This window comes from Loxodonta africana, chromosome 8, assembly GCF_030014295.1.
Source record: "Loxodonta africana isolate mLoxAfr1 chromosome 8, mLoxAfr1.hap2, whole genome shotgun sequence".
In the NCBI taxonomy this organism is placed as follows: domain Eukaryota; kingdom Metazoa; phylum Chordata; class Mammalia; order Proboscidea; family Elephantidae; genus Loxodonta; species Loxodonta africana.
Window position 1 is genome coordinate 51571561 of NC_087349.1, and position 23244 is coordinate 51594804.

At 32.8% G+C, this 23244-nt stretch overlaps 1 protein-coding gene across 1 annotated transcript in view; it reads right to left on the reverse strand.

Moving 5' to 3' along the window:
• Positions 1-23244, reverse strand: part of CACNA2D1 (calcium voltage-gated channel auxiliary subunit alpha2delta 1) — a 543509-nt gene that overhangs the window by 60857 nt on the left and 459408 nt on the right. Inside the window, exons 13-19 of the mRNA XM_064289931.1 lie at positions 17501-17579; positions 16577-16626; positions 15316-15405; positions 11653-11730; positions 9644-9718; positions 9280-9354; positions 3243-3314 (exon numbers count right to left, since the gene is read on the reverse strand). Coding sequence (XP_064146001.1) covers positions 3243-3314; positions 9280-9354; positions 9644-9718; positions 11653-11730; positions 15316-15405; positions 16577-16626; positions 17501-17579 — 519 coding nt within the window. The remainder of the gene's footprint in view (positions 1-3242; positions 3315-9279; positions 9355-9643; positions 9719-11652; positions 11731-15315; positions 15406-16576; positions 16627-17500; positions 17580-23244) is intronic.

Here is a 23244-nt window from a genome sequence, read left to right on the forward strand (position 1 = left end):
TGTTTTGGTGGAAAATATTTTGAGGTTTCCTTCTCTGACAGATTTATGCCTTACATAGGTTCTAGATTTTGCAGGTTTTATTGTACTTTTTAGATTTTATTTGCCATATCTGGCAGTACTAAATAACCTAGTGATAGAGAAAACCCTTGGATTTAATGGAATAAAACCCAAGTGAATTTAATAGGATACAGCTTAGTTTCCTTAATAAGGATTTCCCTAATCCCTGAAAAATAAGCAAGGTCATATTTATTCACAAAAATTCCAATCTATCTCCTAAAATTAAACACTTATGCTCATCAAAGAACTTTACCAAGACAGTAAAAAGAAAACATATACACTGGGAAAAAATCTTTAGCTACAGCATATTTGATAAAGGTTTAACCTCAAAAGTATATAGAAAACTTCAACAATAAAAAGACAAACAACCCAGTCATAAAACGGGCAAAGAACATGAACACACACTTCACCAAAGAGGACATTCAGGTGGCCAACAGATACATGAAAAATGCTTGTGATCATTAGCCATTAGAGAGATGTAACTCAAAACTACAATGAGATACCATCACACCTGCAATAATGGCACTGATCAAAAAACAAAAAAAACAATAAATGCTGGTGAGGTTGTGGGGAGATTGGAACTTTCATCCACTGCTGGTGGGAATGTAAAATGGTACGACCACTATGGAAAACAATACGGTATTTCCTCAAAAAGCTAGAAATAGAAATACTATATAATCCAGCAATCCCACTCCAAGTTACATATCCTAGAGAAATAAAAGCCATAGCAAGAACAGACATATGCACACCCAGGTTCATTGCGGCATATTCTCAATAACAAAAAGATGGAAACAACCTAAGTGCCCATCGATGGCTGACAGATAAACAACCTATGGTACATATGCATAATGGAATACTACACAAAGAAAAAGGACAATGATGAATCCATGACACATCTCACATCATAGATGAATCTGGAAAACATTTTGCTGAGTGAAATAAGTCAATCACAAAAAGACAATTATCATAAAAAGTCAAGAAAAAGTCTACACACAGAAAGGTCTACCAATCTTTGATGGTTACTGGGGGGAGGACAGGAGGTGGAGATAAAAATCTCTAGATAGTAGACATGGGTTAACTTTGGTGAAGAGAAAGGCAATACATAATATAAGGGAAGCCGGCACAACTTTATCAAGGCAAAGGAAGGCACTGATAGGAACACACATACACAAAAAAGGCAACCCAGTAAATACTATAACATATACAATCCACCAACAACAGTAAAAACAAACAATAACATTATAATCAAATAAATAGGTAGATATGTATGCTGAACAGAGGTAGGAGGGAATATAGGAGTATGCCCATGTACTTTTATAGGTTTCGCTCTGGATACTGTTACATATTTGTAATGAGTAGTTACATATTTGTAATGAGTAGCATATATAATCATATATATAATAGAGCACACAGGGGGCACAATCATAGAACTTCCTAGACACAACCAAACACCTTGCAGCATCAAGTTTCTGGGGCTACGTGTTAGGGACTATGGTTTCGGGGGACATCTAGGTCAACTGACATAAAATAGTTCATAAAGAATATGTTCTACAGTCTATTTTGGTGCTTAGGGCCTGGGGTCTTAAAAGCTTGTGAGTGGCCATCAAAGACACACCTATTGGTCTCATACCATCCTGAGCAAAGGAGAATGAAGAAAACAAAAGACACAAAGAAGCAATCAGTCAAAAGGACTAGTGGACCACATGAACCACAGCCTCCACTAACGTGAGACCAGGAGAGCTAGATAGCGGCTAGCAACCACCACCAACTGCTCTGACTGGGATCACAATAGAGGGCCCCAGGCAGAGTGGAAGAAAAATGTAGATCAAAATTCAAATTCACAAAAAGACCAGGCTTACTGGTAGAATGGAGACTGGAGGAACCCCCAAGACTATGGCCCCTATATACCTTTCTAACTCAGACTGAAGCCACTCCCAAAGTTCACCTTTCAGTCAAATATTGGACAGGTCAACAAAACAAAAACACTTGTGAGGAATGTGCTTTATTACATCAAAACACCTTATAAGAAACATTCATTAATCACCTAAAACATCCTAGCACTCTATCACAGCTTAAGGTAAATATATTAAACAATTAAATTCTGTCTTCCATGATGTGAAAAACAAGTACAAATTAGAATACACTGTTTTCCACAGAGAAGAGATGGAATTAAGTCATCCTAAGAATCTTAATCTGTGTTCTGGAGTCCAAGAGCCTGGTTCAAATCCTGGATTTGCTACAGGTTGTCCCTGATTTACAACAGAGCTCTGTTCTAGTAACTCTGTCGTAAGTCAGTTCTGACATTAAGTTGAATACCTCATTTATTATTATCTTTTTTTTAGTTTTCATTATTATTGCCTTTAACTATCAATATCTTTATAAATTTCATATCTATTTGTCTTGGGGGATGGATACATTACATATAAATTTAGAGGTATGACAACATCAACAAATTACATGCTTCAATATTGTATGTAGTACATACTACAATGGTAAGATGGACCAAAAAAAAAAAAAAAGGAAAAAATCGGGCGGTAGTTAAGTGCAGTTCATCATAACTTGAATATATCTCGTAACTCAGGGACTACCTGTACTTACTAGCTGAAAAACTGTAGACAAGGTATTTAACCTCTTTGTTCTCAAACATCTCATCAGTATAATAGACACAGCAATGGCATCCATTTCAAAGGCTCTTGAGAATCCATGCCTGGCATATATGATGTGCTTAATCAATATTACTGTTATTGTTATTATCAATATGATTATACTATTATTACAGACGACTGCTCAGAGGAAGTGACATGGCACTTTTGGTTTTGAAATAAAATTGACATCGGCTGAATAAAGTGACTAAGACAAACACAGTAGCTCCTCTCCTTAAGTTGCTCATTATCTGGTTGGATCCAACTTTTCTTTCAACTCTATGGAAACATCTTCTATATCTACTACTTTTATCGAAATTTTCAAGTTATATTTGACACTCCACTTACAATATCTATTCCTTTTCATATGGTTTTTTTGAACGAGACAGCTCAGGATCTAGAACTTTTTAACAAAGAACTTTACTTTTCATATACATAGTACTTGGGAGAGAGCCTAACAAAATGAAACCACTCAACCTATGGAATGGATGAATCCCAGCATCTGACATGACGGTGTTCCTTGAACCTACTGATTACACTCACCTCCACTTTAATATCATTCTCTAATTCTGCATCAAGGAAATCCAGTGTTACTGGCTCCTGAGATTTGGGGTTCTATATATAAAAAAAAAATAATAATTAAGTATACATGATATTGTAAAATGATGCTGTGCATAGAACCACTCAGTGGAAATTTAAACACGAAATAAATTCAGTAAAAGTACATATCTTAGATACATTACATAATTAACATAATAACTCTATAAGGTTATTTTCTTTCATATATTAAACACACACACACAGAGATAAACAGATAAAAGATAGCCAGAGCTAGAAATCTCCGCTTTAAGCGCAGCAGACAGAATTTAATTAATCACACCTCTTTTTGATTGTTGTATTACCCAGACCCAGTGCCGTGGATTGTTGTATTAGGTACTATATTTATAATCACAAGTTCTGCGAGAATATAACTTTTGAAGATCCACTCACAACTTTTTTTTCTTTAATTCAGATGAAAAGCGGGCCAAATATAGCCACTTGGGTAACATTTAGAAAAAAAAAAACAAAGGCAACATATATATATATATATATACATATATATATACACACACACACACAAACATACATACATATATATGTATTTGGAATTCTATAAAGAAATAGGAAATTTTATGAGGGAAAATGTTTTAAAAACTATGTCTAAATTGGCTAAGTAAAACAACCTCTTCTAGACCCACTCTTCCTTCTCGATATGTAAGTTGACTTCATATATTTGAATCTCAGACACTTTACATCATGTTTTAATGATTCAAATTAAGCCAAGATTTTATATGAACATTTGTGATCAAGGCATAAGAACTTCAACAAAGATTAGCTATTGTAATTAAAATCTGAAGAATAGTAATCCCTGGGTTATTATTAATACTTGTTAAGTAATTTAACAGGTTACAACAGAATTTCAAAGTTCACTAGAATAATAAAATCACAATAGGTGTCTGTAATTTTACAATTGCAAAATTTTAGAAAGTGGTTTTTGAATATTTACTGAAAGAAATATTATCAGCATCTGATAATTAATGAGATAACAGTAAGAAATGAAAACCATATTGGATTAGTGCAAGGGTTTCTAGTGTTTTAATAATTTCAGCCTCATAGACCTTTCCAAAATATATTCAAATCATTCATATTTTAAATACTATTTCAGGAGGAGAGACTACCTAAGACAATAATGTTAGTTAAAAATCTACTTATTTTATAAGTATGACAAAAATGCCCCCTTCAAATAGTTGTTTCGTTTTAATAATGAAAATTTATGATTCTTATTGTTTTTGATGAATGACAATTCTTAAGGGTAAATAAAAAATACTTTCAACTGTTTTTGGCATTTTTATTGAAAAACATTCTCTGCTTATGTGCTCTATTTCTATAGTAAGGAAGTTCTATAACATTGAAAATAAGCATTAGATTTTTCAATAGGTTAAAATACTGACCATTGTTTGCACAGCATCGTACTTACTGCCTCAGCAGCAAATAACTCATCTGAGGCACAATATATTTTATTAGAAGAAAATAAAAGTCAAAATTGTAAAACTTTCTAATCCATTGTTTTAAAAAAGAAAACCTAGAAGGTCCCTAACAAAAAGATACTCTAATATTTACAGTATTATTTAATTTCCCATGAAGCAAATCATCTTCATACAAACACCATCACATCAGCATTAAAATTTTAAGGAACTCACTGTAAAAACAATGAAAATAATCAAAATGATAAAATGTAAACAGAAATAAGGACATTATCTTACATGCAGTGGATAATGCAAAGCATGACCAGACCCAAACAGCATGCATGGAAGCATTGTCAAGAAGAATTGGCAATATGAAGATCATGTCCGAATCCAACATACAAAGACAGAGAAGAAAATGAAAGGAGAAAAGGAAAACATCAATGCATAACTTGTTCTTTTCAAATGGCAATCTAGCTGACCATTTTTTAAAAGACCCATCACAGGCACAGTGCCCGAATAATTCAAGAGGAACACTTTGTAATAAGAAAGCACCAGTGTCTTAAAGAACTGGAATCCAGCCTCTGCACTCTTATTATTATTATTATTATTTTGATATTCTCAATATCAAACATTTCTCATTCGTAAAATTTATATACCAACTGATATAATTGCCACATTATTTTTTTGGAGAGAAAATGAAAGGTAGAATGCAATATCATTAACACGTAAAAACTGAAATAATTATTACTTGGTATTATACAAATATTACATATTTTACAAACGATTTCCAAAACTGAGAAGCCTCGTGTGGCTGCTAGTTTGCCATTTGGAATTTCTGCAGAAGAAAAACAAATAAAAAAAAACAAACCACTTTTTAGGTTGCTTAGTTTTTAATTATAATATTTTCAATGCAAGATTTGAAATTGGTATGAAAATTTAAAAATCAGTAAAATATTTATGACTGCAAACAGAATAAACAATACACAAAAAGAAACACGCAGGAAGTGTAACAAAACAATTTCATATATCAAGAAAAGGTACAAACATGATTTTAATTTCTATAGGAATCAAAAAGATATTTTGTATTTAAAAAATACTCAGATGCTTGGGTCCCATTCTGAGGCACATTAATCAGAATTTCAGGGGCTGGGGATGTATATAAATATATGTGTGTGTGTGTACATATATATATTTTTAATTTCCTGAGGGAGTATACTTCGTAGGGTAGAATACACTGATTAGTTCATTCTCTTCTTTCAGATGAAGAAACTGAAGCACTGAGGGACTGAGTGAAAGACTCAAGGATACTGGGCTGGGTATTGTAGAACCAAACTTGAACTCAATTTTACTAATAGTTCAATGATCTCTTCTTAATATCACAGCACCTCTCCATTATAATGTTACCAACTTCTTATAAGAATGCTAGGTTTACATGTAAAATCTTGAATCATATTGAACTTCCTTTAGAATTTTGAAATTCTCTTAATAAGCTGTACTAAACAGTAGGAAGTATTCTCTCATGTCTATTAATTTTTAGTGTGCTTATAGAAACATGGTAACTTTTGAATTTTGTTGCCAATAGAAAAAAAATGTTTTCCAATGAGTTTACCAGGCAATAAAAATTCACAGTATTTATCTGAAATTTTGGACATTTTTAATTAGCTGAAGTGAAATTTCTCTAACTTCAGATCCAAAAATACACTGTTAGGAATACAAATCAATTTTTGCTTAAAATTTGTGGTTTACCGGACATATGATATCAGAATTTTATATTTATTTCCACTATGAAGTTAATTTTACAAGCAAATTGTTAGGATTACACAGATTTGACATTAATTTAACAATAATTAATAACACATTTACTTTTTAGAAAGCCATCTCATTATGATTACTCTGATTGTTACCATAATTATTACATAATTTGCTAGCAATATTTAGTGAGCCAATGCACACCCTCTGTCATCATTAATAACATTTTTGATCCAGTTTATTGAGATTATGCTCATCTCCATTTCATGCTCTGGAAGCTTGATGTCAGGAATGGCGACTTTATAATACGATGACCGTAAACTTTTAAGAACAGAAGCTTAATCTCAGCTCCGATTTAGCAAATTTGATAGCACTGCTAAGTCTAACTTCATTCACAGTTACCTGAACATTGGGTCTCCTTTTTCTTAAATTAACTGTTGGTATACCTACACCAATCGGCTGAAGCAACAGAAAAATGGTAACACATCATATTATATCAATATAAGTAAGGGTTCTAATCTATAGGCAATTTTGGTTAGATATTTCCTCGACTGTAAAAAGGTCTCACTGATCTACTTGGAATTCAAAATATTTGGCAGATAAAAGAGAGTTCATGATGAATCAGTAATAAAATAAAAGTGTAAAAAATCTTTATTGAGTACAAAATTTTATTCTGGTAAAATAACATCAAAATTCTCTGATTACAATGGCTATTCATGTTTTCCTTTTTTTCTTAGAAAACTATTTGGGAAGTAAGAAAAGTGGTTTGTCTCAGACAATTTTCTGCTAACTAAAAAAAAAAAAAAGACAAATAGGAATTGTTAGAATGTACATGATCCAAATGTGTTATAAATACCACAGGATATTAAAACTTTTCATCTTAAAGTCCTGTAATTTGTGCTTTATTGTTATTCTGAATTGATACCAAAAAATATATCTGTGGAACTAATGAAGAATTCAATGGTGACATCATAGATTTCTTTTAGATGTTAACTTCTAAAACTTAGATTACGTGCAATTTCCTGTAAAACAAATGTTTCTTAGAATTGATCAAAATGGGATATCTAATAAGAAGACCTTGTCTGGGTATTTCAATGACACAAAATGGAGGAAATTTAAAGTGTATTTTAGAATAAAGTAGACTACACAATTCAACACTTGCCACAAGGTGGCAAGATGGTGACAGTACTCTGAGGAAGTAATGACTCCTTAGAAAAGTAGATACATAAAAAGGTTTATATAGATACCAAAAAAACCAAACCCAGTGCCATCGAGTCGACTCCGACTCATAGCGACCCTATAGGACAGAGTAAAACTGCCCCATAGAGTTTCCAAAGAGCACCTGGCGGATTCGAACTGCCGACCTTAGATTAGCAGCCGTAGCACTTAACCACTATGCCACCAGGGTTTCTGTTTATATAGATACAGATATACATTTACATGCATTATTCTCATTTTTTGTCTATGATATATTTCAATTCTTTTTGGGGGGATTAAGACCTGCCATTACAAAAGTAGTGGTCCCTCACACCTTTCAGTATGTTATATTTTTATTGGTTTTAAATCACTTCAGTTACGGACATATAAAATGCACTGGATGTACAAATATAACATGGAAAAAAATTAAATCTTTCAAAAACAACCCATTATCTTCAAGTTCATTCTGACTTACGGCGACTCGTGTCACAAAGTAGAATTGAGCTCCATAGGTTATTATTATTTATTTTTTTTTACTGTAATCTTTTACAAAAGCAGACCTTCAGGCCTTTCTTCCATTAGAAAGGCGCCACTGGGTGGGACTGAACCGCCAACCATTCAGTTTGTGGCAAAGAGCAAGCCATTTGTGCCACCCAGGCCACCTAACCTAAACCAAACCTGTTGCCATCAAATTACTCGTAATTACTATTGACTTCAACAGTGTTTAAATCATATAACTTTACATATGTGTGTATGTATGCACACACGTGTGTGTCTGAAAATGTCACTCACATTAAATATCCATGAACTGAGAAAACTGGGAGTAGTATGCCTAAATCTGCATATATTTCCTTCCAGGCATAGGTTAAAGTATTTTCAGTATTACTTTGAAAGTTAAACAATCACTTGAAGATGATTATAAAATTATAATCATGTAATAATATTTTGCCAATGTTTACTTTGACACAGATTAGAGGAATGAACGAAATATGAAAGGAGTTGAAAGCCATATTTCATGAAAATACATGATATTTTTGAATAACAAGCATTAGGATTAGGATGAGATGGTTCATCTATGGGACTTTATCACGTCCAGATTAACTCATGGAATATACACTTCCCTGTTCTGAAGCCTACCCCATGGGGTTTCTTATTAAACTTCATACTTCTCTTCAAAAGCCTACTTGAGAAAACAAAGAAAAACACTCTGGGGGAGGGAAAGCAGAGATAACTACCAGAAAAGAAGGGTGATGGAAAATGTAGTCTGGGCATAGAGGAACATCATTAATGTTTATCAGGTCCATGCCCATGTCTGGGCAATCATCTTCACTACCTTAAAGCCTTAATCAAAGTCAGAAATGGGATGTGCGAAATTCAGGTGGAAGGGTTGATAATGGCTGTCTTTGAGATAGGAATACAGGCTAAACTGATGAGAGAGAATGAAAATTGCTTTCACTCTTTCATGTATTATAAACTGTGGTCTTGTCATCTAATAAAGGAAGCCACATTGCAAACTCTTTTTTTATATTTAGTGCTGTATAGTGAATTTAAAAATAACAAACCTATTACAGAGCATTCATCATTAATTTTACTGAACACTAATAACTGTAAACAAATTATATACTTACCTTTGGCTGAAGATTTGGATGTAATAAAACGTAACCATTAGGATCAATTGCAAAATAATAGCCATTGGGGCACAGCTGAAAAAATAATTTGAAAAGCTTAGATTGACTCTCTGAAATCCACGTTCTTCCTTTAAAAAAAAAAACCCGGTGCCTTTAAAATCTCTTAAATACGTGTTTTATAGCATGATGAAGGATATCTTGGTATCACTATATTTTATTTGAAGGATGCTTTTTAACATTTAGTTCCTTTGTTAAGATTACCATAATTTTAGAGAATTACTGAAGTGATCTGTGTACAAGCTATATTAGTACAAAGTTCTAAAATATAAAAGGTACCAAAAGAATAAAATAAATTGCAACTTACTGTAAAACGTGGTGTCAGCCTTTTAATGTCCTCCAGAGACACATCTACTCCCATCACACCAAGAATCAGCTGGTTCTAAAATGAGATGACAAACTGTTATGTTATTTTATACCAAAAATCACATATTTCTATGTAAGTATTATACACTTCCATCCTTTTACTTTGACAATGGTTGTATTACATTGAGTTTAGATATAAATATATGGGATGAGGCATTTGGAGTATCCACTTATAAGGATTCTCTGCTTTGGCTGTTTTCCCACAGTTTTATCATCTTACACAAAACCTTGATGATTGAGGCTAAAATATAAAAGAACCATAAAATTTTTTATTTGACTTTTCCCATGTCCCTTTACTCTTAAAATTTGTTTTAATATTGTAAAACCGGGACTACAATTGTGTGTTTGTGCATGTGTGTGTTATGTGCCTAGGTATGCGAGTGGAGACTGACTTTGTGATGTATTACGATTAAGAAACCACAAAAATATCCAGCTTAAAGATATGGGGCGATATAGAATGATAATACATTGAAATTTTGCTGCTGATAGTTAGTTCCTATATATGTGTAACTATCCTGAAAAGTATGCAATCTTACTGTTAATAGCAGAACTCGAAAAAAATGTTCCTGGCTGCCTGTGATAACTCCTTTTAAATAAACAACAACAGGCATTATAGTTGTAGTCGCAAGTCAAGGAGGAGATGTGGAAAATTGCTATCATAATTTTTTATGGGATCTAAAGATGGTAATGGTGTTAAAATTTAGAATCAGGAATTATTGTTTTAAGCCTAATTTTATTATTTATAAAACAATGAATTGAAATGTGTTTATTTAGAAAATTATAAAATCCAGTCAATAATTATTATAAAAACACATTAAACCTTGTGTAGGTGCAAAAAGAACAAGAAAGCTATGCCTACAACTATTCTCTTTGCCCATGAACTGACTCTAGGCTGAGTAAAAACCCCAAATCAGTGTAACCCTTTAGACAGTCCCCAGTCAGATAACTCACGCAATCTGTAAACACATGTGAGAAGGTGGTAGAGAATTGCTCCTTTATGAGTTAATGTTATTTAGAACACAGGTATTTAACAACAGTAGTGGGTCTCCAAAGAGGAATACTAATGTTTTCTATGGCCCCATTATTAAAACAAGGAGTTCAACTGAGATGTATAATAACTGAATAAATAATAGTTAAGTGCAAAAGACTTCATTATACCATAAACTAGAAAAAAAAATCCTCTCAAATAAGAAATGTCAACCAAATTACTCAATGAAGATTTACTATTCAAAAAAAAACCTTAATTTCTCCTGCAGGTCTGAATTTTTTCTGAATCAAGCTAAGAAATAGGAATGCAGCCTGTTCAAATCAAGATAAGAAATGACATTTCAAAAGAACAGGATACATATTTTAAGTAGATGGTATTCTATTGCATTAATAATCAAGCAATAGAAACAATCAAGCAATAGAAATCAAGCATTTTCATTATTTTTTACTGAATCTTTAAAAGTATTAAAACATAAAGAGAACTATTCATTTAAATCAGTTCTAGAGCTTTTATGACAATTTAAAACCTATTGTTTGAATGGGAGTTGAATCAGGAAAGATTCAACAAATACATCTATGCAGACCTGACACATCACCACTATGGTTTAGTTCTTCGGGTTTTTCTTTCTGAACTCTGTGGATATCTGAGACTTATTTTGAAAATGTACACACAGTATTATTGTCCACTTATCATACAATTATTCCCAGAGTCTGGACTTGTGTTCTCATCAAGTTGTAGTTAAATACAGCAAAGTTAAAGCTTGGCTTTTAGGGCAACAGAGAGCATGACCGGCACTTCCTTTTTCCAGGTGGTTATCACATAGGCAGCTGTTGCCTGTTACTTCTGACCTTACAAGACAATTATATTGTATGTATTCCCTTATAGAAATATCTTATCCACATTGAGCTTCAACGTCACAGTTTATCATTTATTATTATTAATTTTATCAATTAACTTTTAACCTTTATGTTTCCCTTATTTTCATCTTGGCCAGTTATGTTGAAGACCGGAAGAGTTCCAGTAATGACAAGACCCAGTTCCTAAAATAAATGCAGAGAGAAAAGGCAAAATAAAGTTACAATTTAAACTTTACCATGCCGCATTAGGCTTTGATTTTTGGACACTGCATCTTATAGCTACTCTATAAAGAGCCACAAAAAAAATCTAGTAACTAATTTGGATATCTATTAAAGCTTAAAAAAAAAAAAAATTTTTTTTTTTTTTTTTATTAAAGCTTATTTCCAAAAAAAAAAAAAAAAATCAATCAAAATGCCTTGGAAAGAAAATGTATTGGGTAGTTATTGATGCATATTATATCTAAAGTAGCTAAAATAATACTCTAAGAGAGCATTGCAAATAAACACACACACACGGTCAACAGTTTCTAAACATTTCCATAATCCTTTTTTTTTTAATCACATCTAGATCACCTAATATCAGTGGCTTCCATAAACAGAGTAATACTAAAATATTGTTTTAAATAATGTATTCACCGTCTCTTGTAACTTTATTCTTAATTTTTTCAGGCCCTGTGCCAATGCCTTCATGCTAAATAACCTATGTGCAGCAGAAGAGCATTAAAAATAGAAGAAACATGTTATTGACACTGCATTTCTGTGATGTCTTATGTAAATATCATGCTCTTTAAAAGAAGCAACATTGCTTCTAAATTCAGTCCAGTTGCCATTCAGTCAGTTCTGACTCATGGCAACCACGTGTGTCAGAGTAGATTTGTGCTCCACAGAATTTTCAATAGCTGATTTTTCTGAAATAGGTCACCAGGCCTTTCTTCCAGGGTACTTGTGGGTGAACTCATACAACCAACCTTTCACAGTAAGCACCAGAGCACTTAACCATTTGAACCACCAATAAAATGTCTTAAATAGGCTATGATTTTGAACCATACATTTGGGAAGCCAAAAACAATGGAAACTGAATTAGAAAAGGCAGTTATAGAGAGGCTTTCAGAAGAACAAAAGAAATCAAATTGTTTGTGACATATAAAAATTTAGAAAACAACTACATTTAGTTGGGTGGATGATAGTATATACCTTGGCTCTCTATTTAGTCCTAAGCTAGAACATTCTACAGTGAAATCATTCTTGATTATTTATAGAATTAATATTTACAATGAAAACATTCCACTTATAATAAAGTCAGAATCCTGAATAATTCATGAAACAGATCCACAAGATAATTCAGTGAAGATATCTTTTGGTGAACATTCTATTTTAGTTATAGTTTATATGCACAATTAAAAAAGCACTATCATTGTAAAATATAAGGTAGATATGGACAAAATTTTCTCTTTGCATCACCTTTGCATGGTACAGAATACCATGATTTGCTTCTAAAAATAACATGTACCCAAAATGAGATACTACAGTACTAACATATTAGACTTAAGACATTCATTAATGATCTCATTGATGCCCAATTTCCATTTTCTCCCTCATTTTTAAAGAAACAATACATGTGCACTCTGTTCCTAGGTAGTGCACAAGTCATTAGAGAACAGAAAGAAATAAAACAAAATTTCTGCCCTCCTAGGATTTATTTGATTTTTATATTCTAGAGCCCAGTTTTTTTAAATAAAGATCCTTGCTTTATCCCTCAAATAAAGTGAAAACTGAGCCTAGTTGTCTGAGCCCTCCACAATACGGTCCCCTATTGTTTGTGTCCTTACCTCCCAATATCTCCAGAAACGACTTAGTATCCTTTCTTCAACAGGCCCAGCACTTCCTCACTTTTACACTGTATCCCTGTGTAGGCCATTTCACTTCTCACCAGGAGTTGTAAAAACTTTACCTTGACTCACAGGTTCAGCTAAAATGTTGCCGTCTTTTTAACCACACCTCATTCCCCCAATACATGGCTTCTTTCTTTTGCATTTCTACAGCTCTTTGCATTGATCCTCATTATTACATTTTGTCTCGGGTTATTTTTTGTTTTTTCCTTGTTAATATAACTATCGATTTGACTAACAAGCATTTTGAATCTTCTATGTAAATTATTAAAATTTATTAAACAAATGACTAAAATGTGTAATAGTAACATATCATTCCCAAGTCAGGAAAAAAAATGCTTTATGTGTCCATTGAATAGTCAGTTCTTGAGTCCCATTTTTTCTTTTTTCAAATTGGTTTCAGCTTGTAGAACAGCACGTTTAGAACCACAGTTTCCTCCCCGTGTCATTTGTGCTATCAGTAAGCACTTTACCAGCAATGCAGACATGCTGGCTAATGAACTTCTGGTCATAGGAAATACAACAGGACATAATAACTGACTTCTCCATGTCATACACTGTTCTGTGATGGATTTGAAAAAATTGAAACACTGACCATAGCTTTAGATGACCATGCGACCTTAAGTAAATATGTGATGTCAAGAAGGAACACTGGACAGTAATTTTAGCTCAGGCTTGAGGTAAGCAAGCTTCACTTTATCTTTCTTAGCATGCAAAGCTGCTGTTAATAGTTTCTATTTTTCTTCTGACTTCCTTTATTTGTTTATTTTACAAGAGTCCAATGATAAGTAATTCTAAATGGATTGCATTTTGCCCTTTGGGTTCATCGTTGCAGTTAGAAAAGTAATATCAGCATATAATTGAACTCCAAGTAGGAAAAAGGGTTATTGAATCAGCATTTACTTTTCATGGCTTATTTTTTTATTTTCTCTAATATATTATATTAGTAAAAGCATTAATAAAGTCCTGTCATTAAGTTAAGCATATAAATAAATCTGAAGTATGATAATTCTATTTATAAACATTCATATTATGAAGGTAAAAGTATTAAAACAAAGTTTCTCAGCCTTGGCTCTCTTGACATTTGTGTGCGTCTTGTGCTTTATATGATGTTTTACTGTGTAAGTCTCACTGGTTGTAAGTAGAATACTATCCCAATCATGACAATCAAAAACATCTCCAGGCGTTGTCAAATGTAACCTGAGGACAAAATCATCCCCTCCTCCTCCCCGCCCTTTGAGAGTCGCTGTTTTGCATATGATGAAATACTTGCACTAAAATGACAATTGTAAAAAGGACAAATTAATATGCTTTTGTTATTTCGTGACAGTTTTGATTGCCTCAATGGCATATTTCCATGAATGTGTCTGAGTCTGAATCTCAAGTAACCAAGTAGATTACATACAAAGAAACAACTAGGTTTATGATGATTTGGGGGAAGGGTAAAATTTTGCAGGTACTTCTAAGATTTAGTGGGTTTGGTTACATTTGTTGAAGCCATAAACCTTTCTGTTAGCTAAAGTGCACTTCAAAAATACTTTCTTCTGAATTCTTATTGAGCATCTTTAGTAATAGCTTCTAATTTGTCCAGGTGATTTTCAGCATTATGTATTTGCTGCATTAAAAACCCAAAAAACCATTAGAAATTCAAAAAATTACTAAAATGCTCATCAATTCAAGATTCTAGTTCGAAAAGTCTAGGTTTAAATTGTACATTCTCAGTGGATCCACCTGAAAATAACACTTTATGCTTGTGGTTCCCTCCTCCATATGAGTTAGATTTTTTATGTAAATTATCTGAATTCTGATAGAGAAGGCGTTGATAAAAGAAATTTTAGGAAAATTTAAATATAGTTGGTTAAACAGCCCAACATCTTACCAATGCATCCAGATACACGTTTGTCCACTGGACTTGCTTAGCTTTGTCTCCTGCTAAAACCATTGGTCTTCCCAGAACATCCAAATATTCCTATAGAGAAAAAAAATACTAAGTGGTTGAATACTAGGAATATTGTGTTTAAAAAAAAAATCTCCACAGAGGAACAAAATCTAGAGTTAAAAATGAATGTGGAATCAAAATTATTAAGAGTATCTCATCATTTAATTCTAACTTTGCACACTCTATAAATGGAATGTCTACATACTTTGAATCAACAGTATTTAACTTATCTTATTATGCAACGAATCTACTCCTGTTTTTTCTAGTAACAATCAGTACATTCTCTTTCTGAGGTACAGCCAATGATAAGTAAAATATGTTCCCTGTGAATTGTTTTATGTTAATCTAAACTATTTGAGGCTTTCTGATTTACTGGTGGAATTGCACAAATTTGAAATAATAAAGCAGCCACATGCTTGTTTTCACATCACAGACTGTTGGCTGAAATTCAAACTATACTTAAACATATCAAAAACTAAATGAAGCACTGTGCCAAATCTTGACACCAGGCTCAAATGCAGCTGCTGTTCCATTGCAACATTTAGTGTATTTGCTATTCATTTCCGCAAATGCAATGCTATTTATATTAAATTTTGACTTAGTCTGTTTTGTTGATTATCAGTTATGTTTTAAAATCAGCAATGGTTTTAAACAGTAATTTATGAATATTTAAAATTAATTACTTAACAAGCATGTTTTCAAACAAATGGTTGTAGAAAACACATCTCCTAGTTGTAGCTTTATTTTTATCAAGTAAGTGGATTTACAGGGGTTATTTTAGGATATACCTAAGTGCTGGCTGGGATCCTACATAATTATTGTTTCTTTGTCTATATTGTTCCCACAACTTGAAGAAACTCACTTAAACGATCTGCACTAGAACCAAGTTCAAATTACACGAGATGAGATTGTTAGTAAAATTCATTGTTTGTTTTCTGTGGTGTGTTTGTCATCCAAGAATAACCATATGCTTATTTTTTTTGTTTACCTGAGTTTTGGATTTTTGAAAACACTTGGAATGTCAATGAAATAACAACCAATACATTATTATGATGGTCAAGTATTTTAACAAAAATGTAGTATTACAGACCTTTCTTCATTCTCACCTATTGTCTACATATTATGCATATTTTAACATTTAATACAGGAAACTATCACCTATTCTTGGAAAATAATCTAAAGAAATTTTAAATATCTATACCTGAGTATTGATTCTTATAGCTCCAATGGAAGGGATTTCATAATAATAACCTGAAATATACATAAATTTTTTTATTACATTAATTATTATAGCAGGCCACAAAATTATTTTACGTCTTTGTAGGAGAAAAGAGCATTTTAATTTCTGAGACAAACATTAAATTATCAAAACTATTAGTAAAACTAGAAAATGTTTAATTAGTGTATATTCACAATGCAAGGTTTTCTGAGAATTGTGCTATATATCTTAGAGTAGTATAAAATAAATGTAATTTTGCAAAGCAGCAGGGAACCTGCAGTCATTAAAGATACATTTATCATTGGAGAAATTAATAAACATGTATAGTTGATAGGTATCTGATGATTATTATTTATGTAAAAATATTTGCCTAGATATAATCCTCAGAGTAAATTCAGGTTGATTTTGTTGCAATGCAATCACATTTTATTTTTCAAATAACATCTTTTATTCTGAGTACAAGGGAAATATGGGCTTACTGAACAAAATCCGAATTATTTCAGCATGTGTGAGAATTAAAAAAAAAAAGAGCCACTCAGAGAAAAATGTACATGTCACACTCTCTTACATCTTAATTTTACAAAATGCACACATTTCTCATTCCTAATTTTTATGTAAGATTATATTTGATATTATAAGTATCATTAAGTGTAACTAAGTATTTCCATTTAAAATATGCAATAGTATGATCAAACATCTGAGTTTTTTGTATACCATTAATGTCAAAGTTTGTTGTATGCATGTGCTTCCTCTATATAAAACATTCAGAATTGTATTCTTGCCTCAATTCCTATAAAAGTTAGCAATAAATTTAAATTATTTTCAATTATAATACATAGACCTAACTACAGCTATCACAATATTTTTTCTTCTAATAAGATCTGGCCAAGAAAACAGACCCGTTACCTTTATTTTCACAAGCCATCCACTGAATAGGTCCTCTGTCATAATTATGTTGACCGACTGAAAATGTGAATACGCGTACCTGGGTGAAGTGAACAATACGTATGTGTTAGCCTGAAAAAAATTTCATTGAATGGCAAAGTACAATAGCTAACATTTTAAAAGCATGTTTTTCAGTTTGATTAATATGCTAAGAAAAATTGAGTCTAGCAAAAAAAATTTGGAAAGCTCCAAACAGAAATCTCTTGGCCAATTCTAAACACAGGAGGCCTCCAGTTGCAAAATTAGCACTTGGGTGCCTTATGCCATATCCCAATCCTTAAGCAGAATTATGACGAAGGTTTCATTAGTGGCAATCGAGATCTTTTATTTCTAATTGAACCTCACCTCGCTGAATCAAAACATTACTGTTTTTAATATGTTATCAAGTATGCAAATAGTAATTTACTTTAAACAGTAAACAATATGACCCATTAAAAACCCAATGCCGTCAAGTCTATTCCGATTCATAGCAACACTAAAGGACAGAGCAGAACTGTCACATACGGTTTCCAAAGACCACCTGGTGGATTCGAACTGCTGACCTTTTGGTTAGCAGCCGTAGCTCTCAACCACTACACCAGCAGGGTTCCCAAACAATATGACAGAATCTTTTATTTCAAATGAGATGTTTTTAAAATTGTAGTAATTTAAGTATTTACTGGTAGCCATTACATTTAAATAATAGTGTAAAAGTATGTAAGATAAATTCAATTGAAAGAAAAATAATTAAAATAGGCATTTAACATATTGATTTTTGAATAACCTAAGTAAACCAATAAACCAAGGTTCAAAGTTTATAATTCAAGCTTTTTCCACAGATAAACATGCAGAATATCACTTTTCCATGATTGCAAATTCTGGCTTATGACATTATTGAAATATGAACTCTGTTAAGAGCTTTTCCATAATTCATGTTGATTGACTATTTAAATTGATGTTTTCTAATTGCTTCGTCTGTTTTATCTTTTGCGCATGACTCCAGAGCAGAACTCTCAAAAGAGACTTCACATCTGTTCTCTGTTCTTTCACTAGTCTTGGCCACACAGATCACGTCATGACAATCTCTGCCCCCAAAATGTACATCGGGAATGCTGCTGTCTCATGGTAAAGAGGTTATGTGTAAGTCACCCGTAAGTTGTCCAGGGCTGCCTTAACCTGTATATAAAAAGCCATTTGGTGGATACATTTTAGTTTTAATCAGCGCAAACTGTAATGATATGTGATTATACTAGGTTAATAGAAGTTGGTGACTCTTCTCTATCTGTTCAATATTTCTTTCTCCTTCTTCTTCTCTCTCTCTCCAGAAATTCCCCTCAAAATTGCAATGGTTTCATTCTCTTTCATTTGTCAGTTGGGTTATCTTGGGGGCTGGCTGTATATTTCAATATAATGTTACAGCTTACACAGTTGAGCTTACTACTAAATGGAAAAATTTTTATAAGCAAATTGGCCACCCTGACTGATAATTCAATTTACATGCAATACCTTAAACAATTGTCATGTGAATTTAGGGCAGAGAAGAAAATCCAGATGCTCCAGAAAGCACTTGGGGGATCTCCTCCATAATGAAAATTTGAAAACACTTCTAAAATTTTCAAGCACTGTCTAGTTGTTCCTGTTACTACTACATTTTTCTAACAAAATACTTTCCTGTATAACAATTTTCAATAAAAAGAAATAAATGAAAAAAACTAAATGAATTATTATATCTCTGTTTCCGGAAGGCAAGCATTTCTAATAACATACAGGCTATACTTAGAGACACGCCGTGTGATTATTTTGACTGATGTTATTCATCAAATAGTCCAACTTAACTCAGCTAAAAACATACCAGTCAAAACAGCTTGTTGCTTTATTTGTTTTTATTACAAAAGTTTTGCCTAACTCCCGTGTATTTGCCAGCCTGGAGCCCTTAGAGGATGTAAAATTAAGGTTTAGTGTGGAAGTGCACATTCTGACACTTTTAATTATAATTGTATAAAATTTTTAAGCACTCTAAATGGATTCTTTTTTTTGCCCCTCTCTGTTCATTTTTGTACACAGGTCTTCGGCTATTTGAACATAAGCTGTATTTACTGACTGAATTATTGACACATTACAAACGTATAATTTACTCCCCTTTCTTCAGTTTTCATTTGTATTAAGGTAGAAATGTTCAAAGATATTATTTTCTGCACTTTTCTTCCCAACAGTTACTAAAATCTTAGGAATTACAAATACAGCCTTTTTTAAAAAAATAACACTGACACTGCCTTACCTTTACAATATTTACAAAATCTTTCTATTTCTAGGATGTTTATTTTTTGCTTAGAAATATTTAATGCTAATTTAATGAAAAATTATCTCAGCGTTTTCCAAAATGATTGTATACAAATAAATAGAGAAAAAGTTCAACGTAACCCCATGCATTTTTCTAATTCTTTCTATGACAATGAAAAATGAACACAAAAAAATTTAAATCCTGGATGCCATATAAAAAAAAAAATTTATTTGACTTGACTTTAAATTTTTTAGCTATTTATGTAATCATAATTTTAACTTTATCAATTTCATAAAGAGTTTGCATCACGTATCTTATAGAGCATGTAAATAATGAATTGGTGGAACTGAAGATTTTTGGACACACTTTCCAGTTGCCCTTGTAGATGGTTCCATCCCTCCTAAAAAAAAAAAAAAATTTTTTTTCTTTATTTTATACTATATTACTGCCACCCTGTGGAACAGTTAATGAACTAACTCTAAAATTTCAGATGCCAGAATCCAGAGAAATGATGAATACCTAGGTGATTTCTGCCTACCACCACCTCCTGATATTTCTCCCTGCTCTAGATTTAGTCTCGTTAAACTATTAAGAAAATGAAAAATACAATGATTCCTTGAAATATGCACAATTTTACATTTAAGGTAAACTACATGCCCAAATATGACATATTTTAAGAGTTGTTCTATTCTTATGAGTATATTCGCAAGGTCCTACATAAAAACAAATAACACACAGAATAACTCTAAAAACTCAATGCATGGTTAACAAGTTAAACATTTAATTTAAAGTCTCAAGCAAATCACTTAGTTAAACCATGTCTATGAATCAAGGCAAAGTCAATTCTTATAGAGGAAAATTTACCTCATCCATGGTAAATTGTACTTTTATAATTGCAACCCTAGAATCATGTAACAAATGCACACTGAAAACTTTCTGTTCTGGGTGAAGTGTTCTAGAACATTTGCTACATGGTCTCCAACTAATCTGCATAATTTTAGATAGGCTCATGTTTCAAAATGTTTGCTTTCATAAAATTTTCATTGTAGGGTCATACAGGAGATATATACCACCATAAATGGTGTTGACAAAAAAAATTTTCATAATGTGGGAACCCAGGCCTTAACACAAGAATAATGTGGGAAGCTGGTATTGAATACAAAGTTGCCAAAAACAGTTCCAATAATGCACACTACCTAGCATTTAGCATTGTCCTCAGTGCCTGGCATGTAAATGAAAATATTTATTAGATTAAAAAAAAGTGTGTAGCCAAATGAATGCTCTGTTCTTCACACCAGAGGGATCTAAGCCAAGTTTTTGGAGTCATCTGACATACAAATCAGTCAATTATAATATGTGGGAAGTTTCATTATACTTATAGCAGAGTAAATTCTTAATCTTTTTATATTAACAGGCTTTCCCAATAGAGTTGAACAAACTATTGCTGGCAAAGAATAGTTAATATATTCATACCATTTGGGTACTGCTTTAGAGAACGAAAAAAAATTCTCAACTCTTCTTGACTCAAGCTGTTATATAAGCATTTTCATAGACGCACTGATAATTTGGGAACAGATTTAACAAAATTAAACTTAAATAAAAACTGGGCTTTACTGTCAGTTGTGAATGTACATAATTTTGCCTTTAGTTGTTTCAAAAAATTATTTTCCTTAATTTTTAAATGACATCTCTAAACAGAATACTATAATTTCAATAATTCCAAGTCTATATTTCAAGCCTGGCCTACTTGATCAGAGAGAAACTTAACAGTAAATTCGGTTACTTAAAATCTACTACTGATTTGTGGTTTACAATACACCACTGATTTATGAATATACCCTATAGTTCTTGACTTCTGCTAATCTGTTTTTTGTTTTGTTTTGTTTTTTGAAGCCTAAAATGCTTGTTTTCAGTTAAGAGTTTTCCAAAGCCACGAGGTCAGCCTATTTTAAAAAACCATAGGAATTTCTTGTTTACCAGCAAAACCCAGTTACTGGAAACTATCACTTCAACAATTATCAGTTACCCAGAGTTCAAGTTTAATTTACAATAGGCAAATCTCCAAAGAATAATGGAAATGGGCTATGAAGAAAGGAAGCCAATAAAACTAAAATAAAAACTTCAGCTATCGAAACATGTTAGAAAAATGATGTCAGAGATGGGTTTTGTTAATTTACTCTGTGCACTAAGATTTTTGGCATTAAGCCTATAAAAATACTGGGTAGGATTGAATATTTTAGGAGAAAATTCTGTTCTGGTTTCCACAATTCACAAATATACCAGAATCCAGAGCATTTGAATAACCCACATCTCTAGTTTTACAGCATTATGAAATAAATAAAAAAGTCCAAACTCACCTTTCACACTTCATTTATTTTACAAAGCTCAACACTATGAAAAGGTACTTGCAATTTGCAAAGTTTTGACAACTTAGTTTAATTCATCTTGACCTGTTCAGGCTCTGAGGCTCATGGCCCTTGGGGGTTAAGGTTTGCCATCTGACCAGGGAGACAGCTTTTAGGTGGGCAAGCGATGGTTGGCCTAGCCACAGGGCTGCCTCATGGTAAGAGAAGCATACAAGCCAAGCATGTTTCAATTTTAGTTGGTGAGGTTATGAAATTTGGACTGTAGATCAGTAAATCCTTGACTCTGACACTCGCTAGCTGTATGAATTTTTTTTTTTTTAATTGTGCTTTGGGTGAAAGTTTACAACTTAATTTCTCAGACAAAATTTATACACATATTGTTTTGTGACATTAGTTGCAATCCCCACAATGTGACAGCACACTCCTTCTTTCCACCCCAAGTTTCCTGTGTCCGTTCAACCAGCTCCTGTCCCTTCCTGCCTTCACATTCCACCTCCAGACAGCTGCTCATTTGGTCTTGTGTGCCTAACTGAACCAAGAAGCACACTCCTCATGAGTATTATTTTTTATTTTATACTCCTGTGTAATCTTTTTCTGAAGAGTGGCCTTCAGGAATAGTTTTAGTTTCGGGGATTACTCCAGTCTCTGTCAGGCCATTTAGTCTGGTCTATTTACGTGAATTTGAGTTCTGCACCCCACTTTTCTCCCACTCCTTCCGGGGACTCTCTGATGTGTACCCCATCATTGGTGGTAGCTGGGCACCATCTAGTTCTTCTGGTCTCAGGCTCTTGGGGTCTCTGGTTTATGTGGACCTTTTGTTTCTGGGCTAATATTTTCCTTGTGTCTTTGGTGTTCTTCATTCTCCTTTACTCCAGCTGGGTTGGGACCAATTGATGCATCCTAGATGGTCATCTGTAAGCTTTTAAGGCCCCAGACACCACTCACCAAAGTGGGATGCAGAACATTTCCTTAATAAACTTTGCTATGCCAATTGATCCAGATATTCCCTGAAACCATGGTCCCCAGAGCGCATTCCAGTCAATCTGTCCCTCGAAGTGTTTGGGTGTGTTCAGGAAACT